Here is a 16,959-nt window from a genome sequence, read left to right on the forward strand (position 1 = left end):
CTTCTCCTTTTCAGAAGTCACAGTTTTCCTCTCCTATTACAGAGCTCTCAACAGGCAAAACCCCATACTTTAACTACCTTAATGTACAAAATAATTCTCTCTGTAATATCAGGGTGGGTTTTTTTAATAATGTAAAATTAAGTAACTTGTACTACTTTCAGAAATGAGCAGCATATTATACCTATACATATTATAGCTAGTTAAATTACACATATATGAGTATTTAAAAACAGTCATTTGTGTTTAAGTAATTTTAAGAGACAAACAGCAGCTCTTTCTTAGAAGGAGTTTCTACAGGTTTACAGTTTTCCACTCATTAGTCAACAAATGGAGCCAACAAAGAAAATGCTCAACATACTTTAACCTTCTATGAGCCCACAAAGGTAACTGTGGATTCTTCCAGGAAGCTTCAAAACCGATCTGTAAATCCTGTATATATTTACCTCCATCTAGTGGTTAATTGCTTACCTCCTCCATGCAAAAAAACCCCCAAAAAACCAACCAAACCCCTAACTTTCAGACCTTTCCAGATGTCTTTGACAGCACACACGTACAGTTACTGTTCAGTGTAACACAGAATTACCCTCGTGTGACCAGACACTTTTGTGTGCTGCCTGCTGAGGTGGGAAGTAGAGCTCCTCAGTGTCCTTTTCCATCATTTTCTGGGATGTCACACCAACCACAACATTAAATTTCAACCTGCTATTTAGAAGGTGTATGCCTTGATATTTTAAGCTTTAATGTAAGATCAAGCTTTCTATCACCCCTTTTCTCATGTTCTGTTATTGCTTAAGATGCTACCAGGTGCAGGCAGTTATATATATGTACTGCCTTCACCTATTCCAGAGTCCAGGATGAGCTGCTGACTCAGTCAGGAGCCGAAAGATGTGTGATATATAAATAATTGTGATTCGTGAAACAAATGGGTGATTACATCAAAATAAAACAAACGGATTGTAAAATTTAATTACACCCCCATAAAGAAATAAAACAGACCCTTACAAGGTCAAGAGGCCTAAAACCTCCTTACTATCCTAAGAATAAAATATAGTAGAACTAAATCTTTAGGCGCCTGTTCATCCAAGAATACATGAATTATGACTGGTTGTAGAGATAACCCTTTTAGCTTCAGCTGTAAGAAAACCCATATATTAAAAACTTAGCAAAAACCTGTAGAATGTATATGTATATGATATAATTAATATGCATGAAGTAGCTAAGATAAATACTAAATGTATCCTGTAGTAGGGGTGTGCAGATTTGGGAAACTGGTCCCATTTCTGTCACCCAGCCGGCTGCTTGCTTTTACCATATAATAAACTATTATTCGAAACTTATAGAAACTCGAGACTTTGTTTATCACAGATGCATCAAGGCATAGTGAGTCTTTTGGAAAAGAAGCTGCAGAGAATAGGAAGGAGAACAGGTCTGGCTGGCTTCGACCACAAGGTATTTACAAGAACAATCCTATAACAAAAGGATTCTGTGTTCCTTGAAGTGGTAAGCCTTACTGGGAACGCCTTGATAAGAACAAGGAAGGCTCCCATATTTTAAATTATAGCAAGACTGTTTCCTATCTCATGGGAAAAACCCCAAGCTGCAAAATCACAATCTTCAGAGGTGGCCTCAAGATTGGGAGTCCAACTACCACATTCTACCAGGAAGTCTAGTCCAGAATGACTTCACAATCCCTTGCTAACAGCATCACTTATACAGGAAAGAGTATGTAGAAGAAGAGAAAACAAAAGCACAACTAAATAATCATGTACATTGATTTTCATTTTTTAACAAAACCACAAAATCACAGCAGATTTGTTTGGGATAATGAACATTTATTGCTTTATCTCAAATAATAAAGAACAGTAAGGCTTGATTATTGGCAAACTTCTAAGAAAAACAAAAGGGGTTTTTGGTGGGTGAGGTGTTTTTTTAGCATCAAGAGAGAAAGAGAGAGAGATTGGTATCAAATAGAAAAATGCATGGATTTCATTCCTGTAGAAAACACAAGGCACTGGGGTCATTTCTGCTTCTAAGATACACATTTAGGACTTTATCTTTCACCACAGCAGAAAAAAATCCAAAGGTAAAGCAATAACAGGGGAGAAAGTTCAAGAATCTCAATGTGCTCTTACAGAGAGAAATGGAGGTTGTAATAAAACTGTTATCTGTCATTTGTCATCCAGCAACACCTAAGCCCACAGGTCCCATAACCCCTTGCCAGCTGCACAGCACCTTCTGTGCCAAAGCAGACACAACTCAGCCCTCCCAAGACCAACAGTTGGCACCAGCAGAACAAGACAATCTCCGCTCCTTCCTGCACAGCAGAAGGATGCTAATGCAAAACAGTAAAGCAGAGATTTCAACAAGGAAAAAAAAAGGAAAAGGAATAAGAAAAAAACTATGGGTTTAGTGGGAGATTATAAAGGAGGAGGGGGAAAGCAACAGGGAAGAAAACAAACCAGCCCTGCAGCAATTTTGCCATTAAACAACAGTGATAGGGTGAACGGGAAAGACAATATTTCTATCTCAAAAGGCCTGTGACACAGCAGAGACAGGAACAGGCAATTTTAAACAAAAAAAAGGAAGGGACTGTTTTTAAAAGCTGAAAATGGGTGTTGGGAGGAGGAGGAAAATTAATCAGAGACATAAGGGAAGTATGAGACACTATGGATCGCAGGAGTCACAGAGCCACTCTCTGGACCCAGGCTGACCTTCAAGCCAAACAACAAAAGGTATTCATTTTCAGGTCCACTTTAGATTACTCTTATTGCAGCAAAAAATAATTACATGGGCAATTCCAGAAACCCTGTCCTGAGCAAGTGTGTTACTTAATCTCATTCCCTTACATAACATGAGTGAAGACAGAGCTTGCTTGCTTTAATGGAAGACAACAAAAACCACCCAAAACCCACTCACCAATCACTGCATCATCTCAACACAGAGAAGATCACACACAAAAATAATAGAGAATCCTAAATTTGGAAAAACACAACTTCTTTTCTTTCACTGCTGTATTTTCTTTACATACTAACCCTGACTAATCACACCCCCAAGTGTACAAGGCAACTTGCAGGTCTAACAAAAATACCGATTTCAAGGGTAGGGAAGGAGAGGTGGTGCAACACTCCCCCAGAGCAAAGTGCCCTGGCCTACAGGCCTAAAGAACCAACACTGTCTGGCAGTCCATAGCACAAAAGCAGGCAGCTTCAAAGAGAAGCTCTAAGCCTTGCAATGATTTAAGAAAGAAAAACAAACATGTTTGGGAATTAAAACCCTTGCTTGAAAAGACTGTGCCTTACACTTTTCCACTGCTCCCCTTGTCAAGAAAGCTTTGGCAAAAATAAGACTAAGCTTCTTTTTTTTTTTTTATCGGTGCCTCACCTGTTGCAATAAGTAGGAAAGACAAGAAAGAGGGACTAAGGGTTTGGTATTCACACAAAAATGAAAGCTTTTAAATTTTTTTTTTTTTAAACAAGAACACCTAGTTCCCAACCATTTTTCTAAATTTAAATGCTCCTGGTGAAAGAGCTTTAAATAGGCTATTGTGTCCTCTCGCCTGATCTGCCTTTTGACCACAGAATACAACGTCCTTGGCAAAGGCAGAGCACATACAACTGTTTCATAGCTGCCAAAGTTCACAGTCCAACAATTTATTTCAGGTCACATTTGCACCCTGGGTTGTGAAATAGGTGTTGCCTGTTAGTTATAACCTGCCCAATTGCCCCAGTTTACACTCACAGGGGTCATCCTGTACCACCCTTCACTTCTCCAGAGCTTTCTCACCTATTACTTAAAAAATAACAAACCAACTAAAAATGGCAACATTCCACTTAACTACTTCTCATACAGCTCCCAGGACTACAAATCTCTTGGAAAGTCATCAGCTACTCACGTTTGAATGGCATCAAGCCCTGCCATCTTCATCTTCAACAAGCGGTCTTTCCAGTAATACCGGGGCACCCGTGAGTAGTGAATGCTGCCAGAGATGTAACGGAAAGGCTCCCCATCTTTGACAAAGCAGTTGGAATCATAATCAATCCCAAAACTCCTCTGGGGTACATTCTGCGTACAAAACAAACAAACACACGATGTAATTTTTTCCTGCCTTGAAAGACACAGAGAACAGTCTATACAACACCTGTGGGTTGCCCATAACAGAAGATACAATGGTCCTAAAATAACAGATGGTGAATGACTAGCTACCTATAGCCCACTTGAGCCTCAGCACAACACAAAAGCAAACAGGAACCAGTGCAGTGTGTCACAGGACAAAAGAACAAGAGTACAAACTAGTAGATATAGTTCAAAATAAAAACACACCCTCCTGAAAAACTGAGGATGAAATTACTCAGCAAACATGCCTATGCCTAGACTGTCATTAAATTGAGCAACTGAGTGAGATAACTCTCTACAAACATTTCAAGACTACAAATTTCAATGAGGAAGACTACATTGTGTTGCAGCTGCAACAGAGGCAATTTTTTGCAGAAAACCTAAAAAAAGTTGCGGAAAATGTCCTAAATGCACATAGCAATTCAAAACATTCTGCCAATAGTGAACAAGTGCAAGTGTGGTCAACATATAACAACAGATATGGGAAGATACAACAATGAGCTGGCAGGGACACCAGAAATGCAAGGGATTGCCAAGTGTGGCACAGCAGAAGCTTTTCATGCTCTCATTCCATAAACACGGACCCATTCTTAAGATTACTTAACAGAGAGTTCCGTGAAAGTTGAAATAAATCTTGACTCAAAAAAGGCATGGGCATGCCAGACTTCTACAAAATCAGGACCTTACAGAGCTCAGAAATACAAACCAACTGCTATGGAACAATTGTAACTCAAAGGCTGGGATTCTCCATAGGAAATTAGTATTCTGTAGTAACTCCAGGCTGTTAGGCCTCAAGTAAACTATCACTGCAAAGGATGCTAAGATCAGCTGCTTACTTTCTGTTCAATTCCAATATATGTGGCTTTTTGCAGATCTTTCAGTTAAAACCTGCATCTTGATTCCTGCACTAGGATGAAATTGTACTGTGTGTACCCCTGAACAAAACCGTTCTCCCCTACAAACACCAAGCAGATGTTTCACATTCTTCAAATGTTTTTTACTGTAGGGCCCTGTGACAAATCACAGCACCAATGCAGAGCTGAGTGTTCCAAATGATCATGACTAAATGGAACTCAGAACCCAGGTGCAGCAATGCAGTTCTGCAATGCTATAAGAGGAAAAAACAAAGGCATCATTAGGGATAAAAGCACATTACACATTAAAAGGCCACTATCCCTGGAAATAAGGAGAGTCAAAATTGCTGTGGCTTCCCTCTGTAAGAGAATTTTAGTCCTCTCATTTAGACTTTAGACCACATCAAGAGGCCTATGGAAAAGACACTTGTTCCATTTGTGGCAGATAACTGTTGAGATGATGAATGTTGAAACAACTGTTTACACGCCCCCAGGGACAGACACCTCTGGCAGAGAACCAAGGCTGCCTTAAAGCAATAAAACAATTAAAAGAAGGTATTAATTATGAAAGTGGTCATCATTGAACCAGTTACCATTTAGAAGTCATGCTTCTAAAGCTGTAAGTCACCTTCCCAACACATATGCTTCCTGACACAGTGTTATTACAGGGGTGAAGAGAGGGAGGAAGATTCCAGAGTACTTCCGATTTACCTCATTCATCACCCATTGCAAACAGACTTCCACTCATGATCAATTACTCAACAGTATTTTATTGTTAATTCATGACCCAGGGCTTGCAATGAAAACGAGAGCTCTCATCATGAATTTATGTCTGGCTCTGTCAATATTGCATACTCATGGTTGTGAATATGCAGGGAATTCATTCCCACTCTATCTCCCTAGATGGGGTAGGGGGTCTGCTCATCTGGCGAGTAGATTCAACAGACACACCCTAACAGCACTGTTTGGGATGCCAGCTCATTCATAGCAAATCACATCAGTGCCAGCTGAAAATTCAGACCCTTAGAGGCAATGTTGCATCTTACTTGCTCAGAGCATACTCACACTAAAAAGGGATGAACTAAAGAATTTGTCCTTTCTTAAACGAAGGAAGAATTTATTTTGCAATCTTAACACTATTTTGTCATTTTATAATGTATATGTCTCCTGATATAAAAAAAATTACATAACTTCAACAAAAAAATTTATTTGACAGTGGCTAGAATCTCTCATTCTCCAAATTTACAAAGCAGGGTTTTTTTCTTATTTGGAAAGCAAGCAGATGTGGATACAAATCCTCAACAAACCTCTCCACCTGTGAAGGTTTCTGGCCTCTCCTATCTAGACCATTCAAACACAAAACAGCCCTTCCTCTACCCCAAAGCATAAGTACCAAAATTGAGAACCACAAACCACTTCTGTTCCTTCCAAAGAATTCTCTTAATAACCCTTCTCTTTCCTTGCAGCAGTCCTTTTCTCTGCATCACATTCTCATCTCTTCAGCCTGCACCGTTTTCTCCTAATATGCTTCAGGAAAATTTAATAGTGGCCTTACCTTTCCCACTTTTCCCCATGTCTTGCTTAGCAGTGTGGGTGCAAGATTTTCCAAAACTAGTCAGGTTTATTGTTGGTAGCTTTTTGTTAGTAAATACGAGTGTGTTAAAACTATTCAGCATGAACTGCTCAATATATACTGGTACAAAATAAGAGGTCATTAGAGGCATATTTCTTGATATAAGAATAAAATTTTATTAAATCCCAACATTTAAAGCATTTGTTATATCACATTTTACATATTTTTAATCCATTCTAGAGTAATTATATAATAAATATAACTTTCACAAAGTGATGATACTAATCCATTCTGCTATTAATTCTGACAGTAATTAACTGCCCTCCCATCCCTCAGTGAACTGGCCTTTTATGGAAAGAAATACATATTCATTTAGCTACGTTCTCCAGATCAAATACATTTCACGCACACACACAAAATTTAAAAAAAAAAAAATCAAAAAAATTACAAAATAAGCAGCACAGCAATTTTTCTTCATCTGGAATACTGAACATGGGTCTACATTGTGGACATTCAAGTCAAATAGGAAAATGTATAGGAAGAACCTTGAAGGACAGTTAGATATTACTCTATTAGGTTTTAGAAACAGCTAATTCCTTTTATCAAGAAGAAAGTTGATCTAAGATACTTTCCATTCATATTTAAGAAGCAAAATAAGAAAAGGTTTTGAAATGTTTTGGCACAGAAAGAAAACATGTTAAGTAATAAGTAATCATCAAGCAAACAAGCTTTCAGAGGGAGAGACTTACAGAAAACAAATTGAACAAGAACTAAATTACAGTGGGAGAACTCAATAAAGTTATGAAATGACAATATGACCACTCCTAAAAGGATGCATATTGGCTTCTGAAAGGACATATTACAATCTTCCAAGTGAGGCACATAAAAAGTAATTAAGAAATCCTGGAATGGAAAGACCTCTTCAGCTAGGTTTTTGCACACACTTGGACAGAATGAAGAGAAGAATAAAAAGGGCAAGGAAAAAAAAATAAAAGTAATACTAGCAACTCACTGAGAAACTGACACCATCTAAAATCAGTCCAACAAATGCCTCCTGTTAAGGAAACTTGCTTAACAATTAGTCTTCTTTACATGGTAAAGCACTCAGTGCAACAAGTGAAAAGCTTTTAACTGAAGGCATGTCGGTAAGTAAACGGAGGGTTACAGGCTATCAAAATTCTCACTGCCGAAGACCATTTGACACTATGCCACCGACTGCAAAGTGGTGGCACTCACTGCCCACACAGACAGTGGGCAGCGTTAAATATACATGCAAACTTCAGGATACTTAAGCAGGTATCATCTCATGAGCATAAAAAAAAAGTTCACAAAATTATAGGTGTCAGGAAACAGAAATTATCTAGTCTGGCCAGTAGAGAGCCTGAGTGGTCAGGTGTTCAGTTTTCAGACTAAAAGAGCACTGACTTCTCCAACAATTCCACTGACCTTCATGACACATTTACAGTATTTCTCAATATTCCTGAGTAAAAAGGTAAGATGTTTGTACATAGGAACAGGATATAAAACCAGCCTAGCAGTTAGAAACTCTGCCTGGGGGAGGGTTGAAGGAAGCGGATGAAGCGAAACTTCAAAATTTATTAACTCAGAGAAAAACTCAACTTTACAAAGCTTATAGCACTTTTCAAATACACCTCCTTCAAAACGAGAATGGAAGCTGAAGAACAAAACAGAAGTGTGTATGGTCGTGTGCTTCAGGTTCACACAGGAAAAGACTGAACACCTCAGTTCTGGTCTTGCCATCCTCAGTCTCCCACGTAAAAACTGCTCTCTTCTGCCCCATGCTACATGGGTCTGCCTGAGAGGAACCCAGGTGCTGGTGGGCAGAAAGGCAGAGCAAGGGAAGCCCTGTGGCTACAGACACCCAGGACAATGATATGCAAATGCTCTTAAGGAAAGTCACCCACTGCAGAGCTTAGTCTCCTTGAAAAAGGGCACAATTTACTTGAGATATTAAAGCCTTTAAACAAAGTTCAAGCATTAACCTATTTGCATTGTTTTCAAATGGCATCTCCTTACTCTTGCAAGAGAAAAATGACAGAGCAGAAATCAGGTAGAAAGAAAAAAAAACATAGAATGAAAAGACACTTAGTATTTCAGCTTCGGATTTTGTGCTCTACATCAGGAGGTACTGCATGCTTAGGCAGCAACAGAAATTAATTTTGAAATTTCTTTCTCATTTGCTTTTATTAGAGCTATTTTCAGTAAGTAATTACTAGATGCTCAGCTATTCTGGGGAAATGCCTGAGAATGACTGCTACTTTCATCCTTTGATATCAGTCTCACCAACTTTTTAACTGGAAAATATTGGATTTCAGGAACTGATGGCTGGCAACTTACTGTACTAGTAAGCACAGACTGGAAGCCCTCATGCATGTTGCAGACAGCTAGAAGGATACAGATTCCAGCCTCAATTAAAAAAAAAAATCCTCAACTATTCCCTTCCCCTAACGTTTCTAGCATAAGACTTCTAGATTTTGCATACTCAGTGGGCACTCTGCAGTCCCTTCTGCAAAACATGCATGAGTGATTTCACTGCAAGAGATCAGAACTTTGCCTGCCTGAGACTGGATAAGGCAGCTGCCTGATAGATAGCAAACATTGGAAAATCAAGTAGGTGCAGGAAACAGATATTACTAAGCATGCACAGGACACACATTATCTGCATGACATCAGCATTACCTTTCAATGCAGAATCTCAATGATAGTGAACTCAAAGAACTAACTTCTTCAGTATTTTAACATGCCCCAAATTTCTTTCATAGGCCCAAGATACAGTTTAGTGTTTTCTGCTTAAACTTAATAGAACCCGCTGAAGTTCAGCCCAGTACATCTTCTCTGGCTTCCCTGAAAAAGGATTTGCTTTCACAGCAGAAGAGCCAATATACTGACCAAAAAAAGAACAGTAGAAGTCTGTCAAATGGAAAACTCAAGCAGAACGTAGGATTATCTCCGTTATTTCAGCTCTGCTGCCCAACCTCATGGGTATTCCAAAGTACATCGTCCCTGGGCTGACATAGACAAAGGTGTTCTGCCCAACTTTGTACAAGCCAACAAAGAATGGATTCAGAAGATAAGCTCCAGCATTTAGAGGGAAAATCTGCCCTCCGTGAGTATGGCCAGAGAGAATTAAATTTATGTCTGGTCTCTCCTGAAGGGCCCACTTTGCAGCAACTGGCTGATGAGCTAAAAGCACTATTGCATGCTCACTGCTACAACCTCTGAGAGCTTTTTTCAAATCCATGCCATGTCCCGAGTAGCGTAATGCATCTGCTTCAATATCATCCACGCCAGCCAGGCAGAACCAGTCATCAGTGCTCTTTGGCGAAACAATCTTCACATTCTCATTGTGCAGCGGCTGAATGTTAAGAGATTTTAACAGCTCAAACCAGTTGCTAACATCTAATGTGTAGTACTCATGGTTTCCTGTGACAAAGTACGTCCCCAAAGGGGAATCAAGTTCTCCAAGAGGCTCAACAGCAGGTCGTATGATCTCTGCCTCAGCGTCAGTCAGGTCCCCAACGATCACCGTGATATCTGGTTTTAAAGCCTTAACCATTCTCACTATCATGGCAAGCTTGGTCTTCCCAACAGTAGGCCCCAGATGGATATCTGAAAGCAACACCACTTTCAGGTTAGTCATGGTTGAGGGCAGCTTGTGAACTGGAATCTCCACTGAATTCACAGCAGGAGGCTGGGAAGCATTTAACAGCCCGACAACAGTCAGCACAAGAGTCAGCACGACTGCCAAAACTGGTTTCATTGCTGTTCTGTTCTTGTTGCCAGTGCCTGCCTTAGTGCCTCTCCCCACCAAGAACTTGTAAGCCTGCTCTACAGAGCCTAGAGTGAAGAGGAAGAAGATGAGAATGATATAGGCCCCAAGGCAGGTGTAGGCAGCTAAAGAAAAGAAATAGGGCTCTTCTGCAACAAGACATAGCAATGTAAAGAAGCTTGAATGAGCCAAAGCTAGAAACATGAACACAGCTATTTTCCACAGCATGAAACAGAGGGAGCTGGCAGCTGAAGACCTGGTGAACATGGTGACTGTGCTTTTCCAAACATGAAGAGATCCCATCAGCATGAGTGTATTGGTAAATAGTGCCATCTGCAGCCTTAGAACCCAGTGCCGCATCCTGAGATCGAGTTTTTCTGCCAGATAACTCCGCGACAGCATCATAGAGAAGAAAACCATTCCTGCAGCCACTGCAGCCTTTGCTTCAAGGGGCAGTTGCTTGAAGGAGATCATCTTTGCTTCCTGACTGTTCCCTTCTGTTCTGCAGAAGTCTCCGGTAGGCAATAATGTGGTTATGAAGGGGTGCCTTGGGTCAACAAAGCCTGCAACCAGGAACCAGTATCAGCCGTTTTAAAATATTACACACATTCCCTTTTTCCCAGACTGCAATAAAGGATTGTTACTCTACGTACTACCCAAGATGCTGGGTCATGCAGAATCACTGTTATAAAGACACAGAGGAGATGTCCTGATGTGGAATAAATCAGACAACAGAAAAGACTGGATTCTGGCAGTCCCCTTCCAAGCTCCCTGCCTGCAGCCCTCTATGATTCCTCCCCCACCCTTTTTTTTTTTTTTAATATGCTCTTTTCTCATTAAGACTTCCTTATAGCAGATGGCAATAAATCGCAACAGGGATGCAATGAGTGCTGGAAACAATCATTATAGTATTTGGAAATTTCATACATGTTCTGGGACTAAGTTGTTTCTGATATTAATTTAACATGTGTTTTCTGTTCTTCTTCCCAAGCAGTTGGCTCCATCTGAAAAGCAGGCATCACCCTACCTCATTCTTACTGAATGCAAGAGGTTCTACTAACACATGCTACAGCAGCAGTGAAATCCCCACTGGAACAGCTACCAGATGCAACTGTGGTCCCAGAAACTGCAGATGATGTATCAGCAGATATCCTTGCCTGCAGTTGTGAATCAGACTTCTCCAAAGCCCTGAAAATCAGTAGGATCAGTGAAACTCACATTGTGTTTTGCTACTCGCTTCCAGACCACTTCCACTACATGCACAGTTTCCAAGTTTCAATGCCTATTTCAGCATATCCTATTCTAACAGGGATTAGTTGAAAAGGGATCAAAACGTCACATACTCTGCTCCTTTAGAAGGGAGCAGAGTCTACCACATATCTGCTCACAGACTGAAAACAAACAAGGATCAATTATGTTTGAATTGCACCAGAATTCCCTGGTTTGCTCTGTATTTTGCTCAGTCACAGTGTTTCTACTAACGCATATTTCTATTTAAAACAAACCTACTGTTTCATTTTGATTGTAGATGAAAAAAGTTTGGATGGTCTTTTATAATATACAATAGAGATCATGTCTGACATAACAGTCATGCAGTGCCATATGCTTATTTTCAACACACTTCCTGTCTCTCAGTCCACACTTTAACTAGAGAAAAAGCAATCATTACAGCCAAAAATATCTCAGAACTAGGACACAAAAGCAGCCTTGGAGGGCTCAGCAGTGAGCCTGAGTCCAGAAGTCTCAAAACCGCAGTTTGCCAGGTTGCTTATTTGTAGGATATACCTTCCCAACCTAATTTAAAAGAACATTAGCAGCTCTGTGATAACAGGACCTTGCTCTATTTCGAAGACTAGAGCAAGTTTTAAAAGGATCCCTTCCCTCATTGCTTGTGTCAGGGAAATGTGGGCTGATAAGAAAAACCGTGTCTGCCACCCTCAGTTCCTCAAGCTCTCATATTAAAAAACTGCTATTTTACACAAACAAAGCTAGGAAGGATAAGAGCATAAAAAATGCCCTGCTAATCTAGTGATCCAAGTCCATAGGTCCTCTAGACACCAGGCAATATTCTGTCTGGACAACAGCAACAAGAAATGCTGTTTAAAGAAATTACATGACCCTGGCCACTGTCTGTGGTCTGCTCCCTCATACTCCTCCAGCTGATAAAGCTGCTACACTAGGGATGTTCGAAAGCAAATCCTTGCCTAGTCATTTCTGGATGTTGTTTATGAACCTGATATATTTAAATTTGGCAAATCCAATTTTTTTAATCCAATAAACACTGTCTGCTTCTACAACCTCACATGGCAGCAAATTCTTGAAATTCACTATATATTTTTACAGTATTTAATCTGTTTTAAACTAATCTATTAAATCCCCCAGGAGTGCTAATACCACCAAATTTGGTGAGTATTGGTTCTCCATTCCTCTTACCCACCAACCTTCAGAATTTTGGAAGGCTCAGCCATAACTTCCCCCACATTTACTGTCACCCATTCCACAGAGGTCTCACTTGAGGCTGTGCTGCTTTTCATACAACTTTAACCACCTGTGCACAATTCAACTGCACCATCTACCAAGGTAATAGAGACACACTGCCTCAAACTCAAGGCATGAACCACAAGACTGTCAAGACCAAGGATTTGTCCTTAGGCAGTGGTCTGCGACAAAGTGCCTACTACAGAGTCGATGCAGAACAGGAAAAACTCCTTTCCCTCCTCTCACACACCACAGGACGAGCGAGTTTTCCCTTGGGATCGGCACCGGTTCCCGCACCGCCCTTGGCTGCTCGGCGAGGCCCTGCACTCCACGACTCCCGGGAGCGCAGGGAGCCCCGGCGCCGGCCGGAGGACAGCTGGCACCGCCATTCCGGGCCGGACACGACCCCGGCCATCCCCCCCCGGAGGGCGCCACCGCCAGCCCTTCCCCAGCCCCACACGGCCTGCTCGGGAGAAGGGCACGGACCCTTCCTTGTCCCTGCCGCGGGACCTCCCCCTCGGCGCAGCACAATCCCGGCACCCGCGCCCTGCTCGCCGCCCATGAGCCCCAAATCGCTCATGCTTTAATTAAAAACGGACCGAGGGCGGAGCGCCTTCCTCCAGCGGCGGGAGGAGGCCCCTGCCAGCCCTCGGTCACGCCGGCCCCCTGCGCCCCTCGGAGCCGCCCCCCAGGGCCCCGGGTGCGCTTGGAGGAGGGAGAGGCGAGGAGGGACTCACCGCCGCCCGGAGGAGCGCGGCCAGGGCGGCCAGCGGGAGCAGCAGCCGCAGCATGGCGGGCACGGCCAGGAAACGGCGGCGTCAGCTGACGGCTCCGCCGGGAAACGGGTATCCTTCCTCCCGCCCCAGCGGCACCCACGGCACCGCCCTCAGCGCCCTGGCTCCTCCTGCCCTTGCCTCCCACCACTTCCCAGGAGACTTCTCCTGTGCAGACCATCGTCTGCCCTTGGGGCTAGGTGCTCTCCGTTCCGTGCTAAAGCAGTCATGCTCTTTCAGGAGCTCACAGCAGACTTTTTGGATATAACCTCCAATATTGTATAAGTCCAAGGATTGCTCCCACACAAAAGTTTCCAAGACAGAAAGGTCTTTCTGGCCTTTACCTCTCCTGGGCAGCCCATCATTCACACTGGGGCTAGGTGCTTTCCTTCCCATGTAAAAGCTCTGTCATCCTCTTTCAGGAGCCCGGCACCGAAATAAAGATACAACCTCCAATGTTGAATACATCTCCAAAGATTACTCCCACAGAAAAGGTGCCCGGACAGAAGGCTGGTTCTGGCCTTTATCTCCCGTGGGCAGGCGATTGCCTGCAGCACCACACAGGCTCCAGGCCCCGGAACTTGTCCCAGCTCCCCAGAGGGGATGACAGAACACCCGCCCCCATCACCTTGGCTGGGCAGAAATGCCTCGCACACCCGTGCCAAGGAAATGCAAGAGCGATCTCCCAGTCTACAGGACAGCGACAGTGGCATGGATGCCAAAGGGACAAAAAGAGGATGGGGAGATGGCCGTACTCTCACTTCCATCCATGTGACTGATTTCCACCTCGCGGGTGAGGATGCTTTGGAAGGAGGATGACAAAATCCAGGGCCAGGGAGGGGAAGAAGGGAAGGAATGGAAAAGAAAAAAACAAAATGGAAAGGGGCAGAAGCAAAAGGCAGAAGCAAGAAGGCAGTCCTCCCTGGCACTCTCCTATCCTGGTAGGAGTTGGGGCCACCTCTGCTTAGCTTCCCAGCAAAGCAGTGGCCACATGATTGGCAGTTTGGCTGTCCACTACTCCAGCATCTCTGAAGTCCTCCCATGTCCCCTGGCCTTGCTTCCACTGGTCATACACTTTCCCTTTTTCGCCTTAGCTCCAGAAGAAGATCCCGGCTCAGCCAAACCAGCCTTCTACTTCGGCTGCTTGACTTCCAGAATTTTGGAATTGCCCACTCCGGTGCTCTTCAGAGATGGCACTTGAAAACTGACCATCACTGATGGACCCTAGCACCTTCAAAAGGGGACCTCACTAATTAGTTCCCTGAGCAGCTTGAATTCTGCTCACTACATATCCAGAGTTGAAGTTTTGCTGTCACTTTTCTTCCTGACAGTGGAGATTTTAAACTTGATTGTTTCATGGTCACTGTGGCCAAGATGGTCCCAAATCACCACTTCATCCACGAGACCCTGTCTGTTAACAAGTAACAAATCAAGGAAGGCACCTTTCCTAGTCAGTTCCCATAGTACCTGTACCAATAAGTACAGGTGTTTTAGGAATCTTCTGGACCTGTTTGTATCAGCTGTGTTGATCTACAGGCACTTCTTGGTTGCTTAAAGACTAATTTGTTGGTGTCATCATCCTGGCTGGGTGGCCTATAGTAGACTCCCGCAATGACATCTGCTGTATTTGTTTGTCTGTTAATCCTTACCTGAAGGCTCACAACCCTGCCAATCACACAGTTTTTGTTTGAAAGGAACTAACTGTGGATGGCACTGAGCGAAGATAAGGAGCAAGTTTCGCAGAAATTTGGCAAATGGACAAACGTTCACACCATTCTGCTTCTGTTCCCACCCTTGGGGGCAAAAAAGCTGTTGCTGTCAGCAACACTCACATTTAACAAATGGCATTTGACAGAAAAGTAATGAACAAGATGAGTAGCTCCCTGTGCTCTGGTCTGGACATTTATCTGCCCCAGGGACTTTTAATACAGCGAAATGGGCTGTGTGAAGTGGTGGGATAAGATAAATTTATTACTTTGCCTCTAGGGAGAATTAAATTAAGTCTGATTAAAGTCACTTAAATCCTGAGCACAAGGGCTCAGATTCATGAAGGAGACACCAAAGAATGTGAAGATCCTTTGCATCAGAGGCTTTACCCATGGGCATGCCTTTACCCTACTGAAGTTAATGTAGCTCTCCCAATGCTGAATCAGCTTGCATTACACCAAGGGCCAAACAAGCCTGAATTAGGAATAATTACCATGGATCCCCTGTCAGGCAGCCATTTGCCAGCCCAGAGTAACTTGTGCCAGAGTCCAGAGACTATGTCTGTGCTTTCACACCTGTGCTTTCCTTAGCAGGTACCCTGGAGTTTATCTGAGACTACTCCCTCACTTCTGTTTTTCTACTGGAGGGCCCAGGCTGTGAGAGAGGCCAAGTGTCATATGGAGGTATCATCACATACAAACCTACACCTGTTTCAGGAAGAGTTTCAGGATGACAACTAAGTATTAAGCATATGCAGACACCTTAGTGGTGGAGCGTGGAGCAGCTGGGGCTCCTTCCCTTTGGAAGGAGATGCCACACTGTTGACACTGGAGCATAATGCCAAGTAACAGTGGAGCCCAAACCAAAACCTAGCCAGAATCATTGTTTTCTCCTTAACTGGAACTGAGCCTGAACTGCAATTTGGAAGTTTCCTTGAAGTGTGAGTCAAACGAGCATCAGTCATAGCTGAATGGTAGTATCACTAAAGCAAAATACTGTGATGCTTGGACTTCCTGCAGAAACAGGAACTTAAATCAGAATAATTTGCATGTCAGCTTACCAGAAAGAAGACATAAGATGTGTAAATTCATATATTTATTAACCACTTCTCACTGCCTTCTTCTTCAAAATCTTTCCTGTCACTCTTCTGGATGGTTGTCACCAGCAGGAACTTTACATGGCTACCTGCAGTCCCGTCCTGGGTCTCTCCACTTTCTGCAGCAGGAATAGCCTGGCCTTTCCTCTTGAAAGTGGTGTACTTTTGTTTTGCTCCATTTTGCTGTTGCTTGCAAAGCACCAGTTTTTGTGAGGCATGATGCAGTTCCTGCTACCCTGGCTCCTCCTTGCTTGCAGCCTTGGTGTGCAACAATGGGAAGCTGTGCCTGTGGGTCAGCCTGAAGTGGGCAGGACTAGACCCTCCTTCCTGTTGCAGCTTCCCCAGGGTACACTGGAGGCTGCCCAGAGAGATCCAGTTCTTGTTCCAGCATATTTTTTTCCTCCAGTGAAAGCATTTTGCAGCAGGACACAGCCTGGGAGCAGCCTCTGATTTGCCCTGTGCTAGATGATGCACATGAGCAGAAAAACGATGGTATGCGATGTTGTCCTTTTGCTATTGAAAGAGTTTACCAGGAAAAAAAGGGAAAAAAAAAAAAAAAGAAGAAGATTGCCATC

General features: G+C 42.9%; 2 protein-coding genes across 5 annotated transcripts in view; both read right to left on the reverse strand.

Moving 5' to 3' along the window:
* Positions 1-13,669, reverse strand: part of GLB1 (galactosidase beta 1) — a 42,379-nt gene extending 28,710 nt beyond the window's left edge. Inside the window, exons 1-2 of the mRNA XM_051789218.1 lie at positions 13,546-13,669; positions 3,893-4,062 (exon numbers count right to left, since the gene is read on the reverse strand). Of these exons, the coding sequence (XP_051645178.1) occupies positions 3,893-4,062; positions 13,546-13,599 (224 nt within the window). The 5' untranslated portion in view covers positions 13,600-13,669. The remainder of the gene's footprint in view (positions 1-3,892; positions 4,063-13,545) is intronic.
* On the reverse strand, positions 6,693-13,681 carry TMPPE (transmembrane protein with metallophosphoesterase domain). 4 transcript variants are annotated; one of them, XM_051789220.1, is made up of 3 exons: positions 13,546-13,645; positions 11,392-11,518; positions 6,693-10,893 (listed from the first exon to the last, which is right to left on the reverse strand). In XM_051789220.1, the coding sequence occupies exons 2-3, from the start codon at positions 11,393-11,395 to the stop codon at positions 9,488-9,490; spliced, it is 1,410 nt and encodes a 469-aa protein (XP_051645180.1). In that variant the 5' UTR covers positions 11,396-11,518; positions 13,546-13,645; the 3' UTR covers positions 6,693-9,487. The 4 variants fall into 4 exon arrangements, with proteins under 4 accessions (XP_051645180.1, XP_051645181.1, XP_051645182.1 ...); XM_051789221.1 differs by having other exon boundaries at positions 11,369-11,518; XM_051789222.1 differs by having other exon boundaries at positions 11,358-11,518.
* Between the last annotated feature and the right edge of the window lie 3,278 nt (positions 13,682-16,959).

The sequence above is a fragment of the Manacus candei genome, unplaced genomic scaffold (genome assembly GCF_025592945.1).
Source record: "Manacus candei isolate 608988 ecotype Guabito, Panama unplaced genomic scaffold, ASM2559294v1 h1tg000026l, whole genome shotgun sequence".
In the NCBI taxonomy this organism is placed as follows: Eukaryota; Metazoa; Chordata; class Aves; order Passeriformes; family Pipridae; genus Manacus; species Manacus candei.